Below are 10,396 nucleotides of genomic sequence, written 5' to 3' on the forward strand. Positions count from 1 at the left end.
CACTGATTGTTAGGACAGTTGGGAACTTGATGGCGTTTACCTTGTGTACAAAGATGAGGAGATCTGAGTACCTTCTCCTTCAAGCATATATGTATGAGGCATACACAGATATCGGGCATAAGAGAAACTGAAGGTCAGACAACTCAGCTGGCACAACCAACTTCTTGGTTGTCTTACTAATATGCAGAATTAAGTAAAGGAAGTATTAATATGTACATAGCATGTCTAGTGTGCTGGCAAATCGGTTACTTCCAAAGGTGCCTCAGAAAGGGAGAGCCTAGTCTGGTGCTAGAAGTACGATCCAAAGACAAATACAGTGAGGTCTGTAGTTACTTGATTCAAAGAAACCAGATGCACATTTAGCCTTAATACCCAACCAGCCACACTGCTATGTACTTTAACCCAGCTTTTTGTGTGTTCACTTCTTAGGACTACTTAGATCTTGCGGCTTCCACCCCTTCTGATTCCTTACTTTATGATGATGGGCTCTCAGAAGAGGAGACACCTCTCGTGGACTGTAATAATGCTCCCCTCCCTCGAACCCTCCCTTCCACATGGATTGAAAACAAACTCTATGGTAGAATTTCACATGCATTTACTAGATTCTAGCAACACAAAAATGATTTTTCTTCTGCACTGTTCTCAGACTCTGTAACCCCATTGCAGTGTTTCTTGTCTGAATGAAGCCAATCAAAATTTGCTTGGAAGCTTCTTTTGGGTTTTTTGTTTGTTTGTTTGTTTTTTCTTTTGGTAAATGTCGAAGTTTGCATCAAGAACATCCTTTAGTCATTTTGCAGCTGTGTTTAAAATAAACGCTTTCAAAAGGATGTGAAAATAAGTAAAACGACTAGATATCATACAGTAAAATACATTTAAAAAAAGATCAGGGAAGTATTCTCAGGGGAAATACGAAATGCTTATGAGTATCTAATTCAACTATCCTGTGGGGGGGGCTAGGAACATTTAAAGTATGTTAGAATCTGCACCTCTAATTTAAGCAATAGACTTTTTTTAATATATATATATATTTCTTTTTTGCCACAGCTAAATGATAGTACCCATTTGCAATTTATTTTATAGAGATGGATTTCTAAATTTCAGCTGCTGTTAATGCATTCTGGATCTGTAAGCTGAGATGTCTATATAATGTGAATGAAATCAGACTATCATATACAGAAGGTAGAAATACCTATTTAAGTATTATATACAGACTAAATCGACATGTAAAGCCCTTTAAAAAGTGACTTAACAGCAGGCATTTTGAAAGTACTCAGCTGTTTTCACGTCCTTTGATTTATTACAAAAATGTCAGTACTAAATCCCGATTGAATGATGTAGCAAGTGTTTTTACAAAGAACATATGCTTTCATATTGTGATGGTGAGATGGACAGTAAAAATGGTTCTTGCCAAAACTCCTACATTTTGTCTCCTGATTAAATATTCTACATGTTTTTAGACATTTATTAACATTATAGATATTTTTTTCATTCTTCAAGCAGTATGACTTCTGAAAAGTTGGGTCTTGTAGCATAAAAGTTGCCATTAATACCTGGCTTTTGGTCTATTTTTATCTATACCCTAGCTATAATTTTTTTAATAGGTTCCCCCAACTCACGTTCACTTTGGGGTGCTCAGTGGCCAGATAGTAAAAAGAATGCAGTAGCAGGAAAAGCTGCCACTGAGGTTGATGGCAGATGCTGAATACGTAATAAGCAACAAAAGATAACTGTTTTTGAAAATCCTGACCCTGGTGTAGTTGACTCCTTGCACAGCTGGGTTGGCATGGTGCTAAGCACTCTGTTTCCGATTTGGTGATCCCCTGTGCCTCAACTGAGAAACATCACTGGACTCAATGCAAATAATTACATGCTTTATATACACGCTTAAATGCTGAATCAATGCAAGAGTGCTCAAGACTTTGTTGGACTTCACACAGTTGTGCTCCTGGATTTTATAAAATTAAGCAGGGGATCCCTGGTGAAGGGTATGAGAGTCTCCCCCAAAACTCATTCAAGGCAAAGGAAAAAGACACCTATTTAAGAAAGTGGAAATACTCTCAGTGATTGAAATGGACTTTGGATCCTGTCCCAAATAGGTTTATTAATTCTTGGAGCACTTTCTGTACAGCAAGAACTTCCTCTTGCAAAGCAATACATTGCTATAAGAACATTAAAAAATAAAATGACGGAAAGCTGGAGGCTTATCAAATGAAAAATTATTAGCTTTTATTATGCACGTGTGTGTGCGCACTTTTTTTTTTAATCAAGAAAGCACTTTATTTTTTTCAGAATTTTGCCTACATATGAATTTATGCTTCAGGGATTGTGAAACGTCATTTATATTAATTATTTGGGACAAAATCCAGTGGACTGGCTTGAAATATTGAAGGGAGTTTTGCCAAGGGCCTTACTGTCTGCACGTGAAGTTATGGTTCTTCAGTGCAGAAAAAATTATCTGTTTTCATTTTTAGGCATGTCATACCCGAACTGGCCTGAGGAGAGCCCCGTTCCACTCACAAGATTCGATGGCACTAACTCTGTGTTTTCAAGATATGCAAATGATAGTGTATATGCTAACTGGATGGTTTCACACTCAGCGGCAAAATTTATGGACAAGTTTGATAGCTAAAATTTTCTTTGCGAAAGGTAATGGACTCGTGAGGGGAACAAACATGCAAAGAATGGAAAGTCCATTGGCTCGTTCTTTGTACAAACAACAACTTTTCAATTGGCAAACTTTTATTGGTAGTTTCTGAAGTGTGTTATTCATGCTGAAGGCTATAATTGGTGATTTCCCCTTTCAGAAAACATATCAGGCTGGATAAGAGTTGTAGTTCCAGTACTTCTTTTTAGATTGCCACTTGCATATGGTTCCATTTGGCAACTTGTTACTGCAAATGGCTCTGCACTTCATTCTCACTGTTTTTAGATTAACCATCCTGTACTACAGCTTTCTTGGATGGGAAAATGTACTCGAACTGCTACTTTTATAGTGGCTGTTAGCATATGACCACTTGATCTAAGCAGGAAGCACAAATATATGGAAGGGAGGGGGAAATAACGCTCCCAAACTACTGAGCTTGCTATCAGATGAGAAGTGTTACAATGATGTTGGCACTAATGAAGCCTGTATCTTGGTTTGGAAGCAAACATTTAGTAACTCAATAGAGGACTTGAGATTCAACATTTGAAGTCTTGTAAAATGTATCGTCTTGTCTTAATGAGAAGAGAGTTTGTTTTATTATTCTTAACTGCTCTTACCGTTAGCACAATGGAGATAAATTTGATACGAGATATGCTGTATAGACTGATGGCAATCAAGAGTGTTCATCTGACAGTTTACTTTCCATCATACACATCTGAATGCTAAAACGTACAGTCTTGTACAATCATGGTTCCTTTTACGAGTTCAATTTGGACTGTACAGGATTTTTTAGATCGAATTAAAGTAGAGATTTTGTTTGCAGTCACGTTCAGTGGGTTGGAGCCCTCCTCTCAGCTCAAAATTGGATACACTGCCATGCACAGGACACTGCCATGACATAGTTCCAAATAAAGCTGTTATCTTGAAAGTTACGAGTAAGCAACACTTGCACAGCAAAAGTGGTCCAGTACTCTTAATGAACCCATACAAAGGAATTGTCATCTGAATTTGTTACGGTGAAATATAAAAATGTTCTTACAACACTGACTTGATATTTAGGAGAATGATCGGACTATGGGTCATGTGTTCTATGTGGAAGAGTAAATGATCAGCACTACTTTTGTCTTTATTTGTAATCTAATATGGTTAAAGATAACTTTTGTTTGCTACAAATGTTGGGATGTAAATCCCGAGTGACTCGTTGTTAACGTTGTGATGGTTATTCTAAATAATCCAATCCTACCAAAGCTTAATCCTGTCACTTACAATCCAATTTAGCTGTTTTCAGATGTTGTTTTGTGTACCAACTTTGTTTCCATTAAAGTTTGTGATTTCAGAAACAAGAGAGTCAGACTGCCAAAACCCTAACACAGGTTTTCATGTTACAAAAAGTGGGATATAAAGTGCTGTGTTAGAATTTAGACAACTTCACTTTTAGATATCATCTTCTGTTCTGTCCTTGCTTCAGACAAGCACTAAGCAAAGTGAGTTTTTCTTTGTACCAACGATTACCGTGTTGTGTAATGCTTGCATACAGCAAACAGATACAGCTATATATACAAAAGGGGTTCAGTTGTGATGTAATGGTGGTCTTCAGTGGCACGACACAACTCAGAACGCTGTCAGAATGAATACTTGTAAAATAAATGGCACTGACAAGCCCATTATATGGGCTTTTTTTTTTTCTTTTGAGACATTATGGAAAAAAAAAAGTGGCATTTCTGGTAACTTTTTTTTGTGTGGTTCTTTTCCTGTGTTTTATGTCTGCAAATGGGAATTCTTTATTGGCCATAAGCAATCAAGGCACTAAGATTTTTTTTAATTCTTCCTTCAATTAAGTTTCTTTTTATCAGCTATTTCCAGCAACAATATTCAACTGGGAGATGTGAAGCTACATTGTTCTACGGTAGGTGAGTGAGACAGAGCTACTGAAATAACCAGTGAATGCACAGCATATGGCATATTTTATTTTAGACTTCCAGCATAAGCCACAGTTGTTTCACCATTAATTCACGTGAAAAAGTTCACTAATAATTACTGCCACCTATGTCACCTGACAGATTCTGCATATGAAATACATACATGGTTCAGAGTAATTGTTTTGTAAAAATTTCCCTTAAAGTGTTTCCTGTTCTGTGTTTCTATTAGTCAGAATGGTGACAATCTTGTTTCAGTTCCCAATTACATGAGAGTAAATATACTTCCTACATGGGGAAAAAAGTGATATGCAGACTGTTATTTCCATCAGTGCCAGAATTGGCACTTGGCTGCCCTGAGGAATGTGAACTCAAAGGGAACGAGTGGCTAATCTAAATGTACAGGTTGGAGGGAATATTTCTGGAAGTTTCTGCCAGCCTTTCCTAAATACCAGCAGAGCTTAAGTGATTTACCTGGCCTGTGCTTTCTGTTGTGACAGGTGGAGGAGAGGGTCAGTCTCGTGTACCCTTGTAGTCAGCACAAGAAACTTTTAGCAGCACGAGATTATTTTAATATTAATTCTACAAACTTTTCCAGAGGTATGATTCTCAGAAAATCTACTGTGAGCTTGCATATTTTAATGTGCAGGCATATGCCTGTTTAATATAATACAAATTTTTAAACATCTATGAATTGAGTTACATAATATTGCCGTTATTTGATTTTACCTGAGTTCTCATGCAAAATGTGCATAAATCTCTATTGTACGCTAAAATGGTCCTTTTTTAGTAGTTCTCAAAAATATATAGCAAAAGCAAATTTCTATGTCTTGATTTTATATATAGTCTTATATGAATAATACAAGCCTCACAATATATTTCAAAAAGGGTACTTCTACGGATTTTTTTTAGAAAATTCAAACAAAGTTACTTATGATTGTGAAATGCTGTTTCAAAAATTGGCCCACCTAAAATCCCTTTCTCTCTCACTGCAGCTACACCTACAGTCGTACGGTAAAACAAAGATGAATTTTAGCAGCACCAAATCCTAGGTAGCACTAGGCAGTGATCCCCATAAAAAAGGTGCAGATTGTCCGTAATGAGATGAATGGGTTTGACCTTTTCTGCTTAAGTTATCTTTTTTTTTTTTTTCGGTGGTGGGGGAGAACAAAAAAAAAACCTCATTCTCTAAAGATGTATAAAAGTATTTAAAATATTAATTAGAAAACATAAGTGGTCAGCTGTTCAAGTCTGTTGCATCTAGCTTTGTAAGTACCCCTCTGAAGTTAGTGGGATCGTTCATGAATAAATTATTCATGAATAGTTGCCAATCTAAAATCAAATAACCCAGTAGTTGCTAGCAAAAATATGGAAGGATTATCAAAAAATGAACAAAGTAGCAGTAACACAGATTTACCCATCCCTAGCACAATACTGTAACTCATCTGTCTAGAAGCAATATTTAGAAGTAGGTACTATACTATACACTAGAAGGCAAGTAAGCACAACTATACCTCTATGTATACCCAGATGTGAAAGTGAATGAAATATTTTTCAGTATTCATCAAGTTTTTCAGTAAAGATGAATTGATCATGTAACCTGTGTTTTGCATTTGTTTTCATTTTTAATCCTGTGGGACAGCAACCTGTGTCTTCCAGTTAAGATAGACAGATATATTCTTGATACATTTTGAGAAGATTAACAGTTCTTTTCACGGTGTGTTTCTTGATTTCACCTGGTTTTATAAGGAGCTGTATGATATCTTAATACAACGAATTTCTTGCTAAAAACATTCTTTTGAGCTGCTATGAAAGTTCATTTTACTGATAATGTTCTGAAATTAAGTATAATCATTCTGCCCAGATGACTACAGACGAGTACACTTCCCCTTAAGCTCATCTGAAATAATTAGTTCCTTACTTAGGTACTAACAAGGTACATTTTATATAACCCAACTTCACCTCATCTGGAAGCTGTTTCATTTGCATTACAGGCCAATCGAAAATGATATGAACAGTTTCAAAGTAGTGCAGTTGTACTTGACATGTCAAGAAATAACCATCGAAGTTTCTGTTAGAAAAGAGAATGCAAGAAAAGTGTGTTCATCTCCAAGGTAGTGAAAAAAAATAGTGATTTTTGAAATCAGTGACAAAACGATATCATTAGGTATCAGAATGAGAGTGACTATATCCTTGCTGATATAAGCAAAAGTGCATTAACATACCTGATAAGTGATTTAAGTGTTATTTTTAACTTGCCACAATAAAAAATCCTTCCACTTATTCAGCTAAGCACAAAAGTTTGCTGAGGTTCAAACCATTACACTGATAGCAAGCAGTATGCATATTCTGAATAGTCATTTTTGCAGTAGGTGTTTGTTAGTTTTGTTTGCTCCTAAAAATAAAAATAGATTGTGTTTTCGAAAAACAGCTTTGATCTCAGTCATCTCCAGTTATGTTCCTGATAAACCTCTGCTTATTTTAATGGAGAAAGCATAGCCAACGGACAGATCTTGACTCAAAATATCAAAGATGCTTATTTCATCATGATATTGCTACAGTGGAAAGAACCACCAGCTGCATGGTTGGAATTACTGAATATGTCTGCACATAGATGCAATGTTTTAAAATGTGAGTGGGGCATAAAGGTAACAGCAATCACTGCTGCCACCTAGGTTGTAGGTACGGGGCCGGTCCAGTCAGCCCTGTATCCACAGAAGTCCCCATGTAAAGTTACTTCAACGAAGTATTTTATGTGAATTTCCTCTTCTGTTTTTAAGTTGACATACAAATAAAGCAAAACGTTAGAGACTTGTGCAAAAAAAAAAAAAAAAAAAAGTTATTTTCTTACCGCTCTCTGCAAGAGATGGTTATTAACAGACCTTACGATTATTTCTTCAGAAATGCGTTGGCATTTCTCAGACGGGAAATAGTGCTGCCCTGCTGGAAAACATCCTTTGTAGTGGGACAAGGTTTTTGCATATTTAGTAATCTTCTGTAAGTGGAGGATGGAAGAAAATGTAAACTAAGACATCTAGAGACCTAGTTTTAGATTTATATTTGCAAAATAGTTTATTATTGAGCACTGTAGGGACATATGATTTTAATCATTCACAATGCTGATTCTAAGAGTAGGTGTGAATTACTGTATGCCACGCTGGCACTATGTCTTTTGGACAAGGGGTCAACAGGAAAGTGCAAAGAGCACACGTGTGGTCTCTCCCTTTTCTTCTCTGCTTTCACCCCACTATTCCCTTACCACGTGGTCTGATCTGGGGAGGAAAATGTGTGCGCCCATGGGAGTGGTTTCCATATGCTGCAGCCTGAAGGGACAAAAGGATTTGTGCTGGTGAGAAGACGGAGACGCCTGCTTTCACTCGTGTCCTGCAGGATGGGTTCCCTGACCTTCTCACCCTCTAAGCTTGTGAACTGAGAATCTCCTGATGGGGCGGAAGAGGCAGAAGCCCTCTGTCCCACTGGCCCGGTGCAGAGGCATGGTACAGCCAGGCAACTGCAAGTCACTAGCCCAGCCCCACGTCCCCCCTCTCGATCTACCCTACACCCGCAGGGAATGCATGCACTGCAACAAAAGCAATCTGAAGTTGAATGTGTGCTTTACTTCAGATAAGACGAAGTGCAGTCTTACAGAGTGAAAATGCATGAGTTGTTGGGGCGTAGTAAATACTGCTTAGTTTTCACTTTACGTTTTGGCCAGCAGACAACCTAGCTTGCCATGGATTGCTTCGTGAAGGGAACTGCAGTGTGGTATCCAGAGACTGTAAGGAGCTTCACGGTAAAAGCATCCTCCCGACCTGAACTGAAAAGTTAATTTACAGGTACCCACTGATGTTAAGATAGGGTTAGTAGCTAATTAGCATAGCATGGTTGGTGATTGTATACATCCAGAGCTGTGATGTTATGAAAACAGACAATTATCCTGGCTCCTAGGGGGTTGTAGTTAACAGCTATTAAAAGCCCTTGGCACACCTGATGCTGGGTGCTCACAGTTAACCCATGGGTTTACATGATGCTCTCTAAACACACAATTATAACTAGCCAGAAACATCTGGGTTTTTAATTTTATCAAATCCCCAACAACAAACAGAAGGTTCGGAAATGCCAAAATAAACCTTCTGTGTCAGAGAAGCGAGCTTCAGAGATGAACCACATCCAGTGTGGGTTCAGATGCAGGAGACACCTACCTCCCTACCCATGTGTATAGCTGTGTGCACAGCTTCAAAAACAGCCAGCACGATACAAGCAGAGTTCCCTGTTTCCCAAGGTGTTCTTTTTTTCTTTTTTTTTCTTTTTTTTTTTTTTTTCTTCTGGTCAGGAGTGTCAGTGATTGATTTGACAGCGGTAGACAAGAATGAATCTTTCTGCTACAGGGTATAAATAATTGAGAGAGAGATTCTAGCCTTGAGTCAGAAAGCCATTCAACACTTAAATGGTTTTCCTGTGCAGGAAGGCTTTCTGAACAGGGGCCTGGTCCACACATAGTGAATAGAAATGTATTAAGTTTATGTGGATTATAAGGATTTTATTAAAAAAAAGAAAAAAAAAAAAAGACAATTGGAAATCTCATCCAGTGTTGCTCTTCCAGGATTATTTGTTAAAAGGAATTGTGACAATTAAATACTGAGCAGAAACAGATGATGTGGGGTTTTGTTAAAAAATAAAAATACTGAGAATGTTTTTATTTATACTGAAATATATTTATCACCATTTTTACATGCACAAAGATAAAGCAAATTGGTTTGCAATGAGTTGTCATCAGAGACAATTTTTTAATCACATAGAAATTGTTCATCCAGTTATTTTGAGTTGCTTAACTGAGTCTCCATTATGATTTACTGAAATTATGAAATTTGAAATAAATGGTTTGAAAAGCTAAGCCTTAATTTAGAGATTATTTGTAAGAGTTACCATTTCAAATGATAATCATATACCTAATAGGGAACACGTAACAACTCTGCTTGTAGCAACATTAGACCTTAAAATGCACTAATATGAATAGCACATAATATCTTTCTTGCTATAAAAGGATTCAAGAATATGGTTAAAAGCCTTGTCATACAAGATTTGAACATGGATCAGGGGACCGGAGGGAACAGGTACAGTAGTGCACCTTGCATATTGACCCTGTAACCCACATTACTAGGGGAAGCTCACAATAATCTCACTTTCCTCCCAGCAATTAAGCAGCATTTCCTTACGTGTCATGGGCAAGTCTGAGTAAAAGATTCAATCAACTGAAGGAGTAGTTTACGAATACCAGAAACATTGCACTTAAAAACTTTTCAATGATGTATACGCAACCATGAGGGGTAATGGTAACAAGGGAAACAAAAATAACTTATAAGTTGACTGGAGTTAGGACTCAAAGGAAGGGAAAGGTTTTGTGGCTGTTACAGACAAGCCTGTAGCTAACACTTGCCAAAAAAGAAAAAAAAAAAAAAAGATTGGTGTAGATAGTTATTGTTAAAAATGGGCCAGCATGGTACAGACAAGTGAGCACATGAGAAGTTTCTTTGTCTCTGATCCTGTCTATCGTACAAAGAAATGAACAACTCTTCTGTACTTAGCTGTTTGCTAATTTGTCAACATCGATGATCATCTCCATACTGTACCTCTCTACAGTTTTTATTTTGTAGGGAAGGCTGTGGTTTGTTGTTGTTGTTTTCTTTTGTCTGCAGGACAGGAACAGAGGGTACAACAGATTATTCAGTAAAGCATATTACATACTGATATACTGAATAAAACATTAAACATCTCAGATTAAGGAAGCCTAAATAATTCCCTCTCTAAAGATACTGTATTTACTGTAGATACTTAA

The 10,396-nt window shown here is 37.1% G+C and overlaps 1 protein-coding gene across 11 annotated transcripts in view; it reads left to right on the plus strand.

The window, feature by feature from the left end:
* RET (ret proto-oncogene) overlaps nt 1-3,984 on the plus strand; it is a 127,679-nt gene extending 123,695 nt beyond the window's left edge. For all 11 annotated transcript variants that reach the window (XM_080597237.1, XM_080597235.1, XM_080597236.1 and 8 more), the window contains 2 exons: nt 430-577; nt 2,472-3,984. In XM_080597237.1, coding sequence (XP_080453363.1) covers nt 430-577; nt 2,472-2,629 — 306 coding nt within the window. In that variant the 3' untranslated portion in view covers nt 2,630-3,984. The remainder of the gene's footprint in view (nt 1-429; nt 578-2,471) is intronic.
* Nucleotides 3,985-10,396: the final 6,412 nt, after the last annotated feature.

The sequence above is a fragment of the Anser brachyrhynchus genome, assembly GCF_964034855.1.
Source record: "Anser brachyrhynchus genome assembly, chromosome: 6".
Taxonomy (NCBI): domain Eukaryota; kingdom Metazoa; phylum Chordata; class Aves; order Anseriformes; family Anatidae; genus Anser; species Anser brachyrhynchus.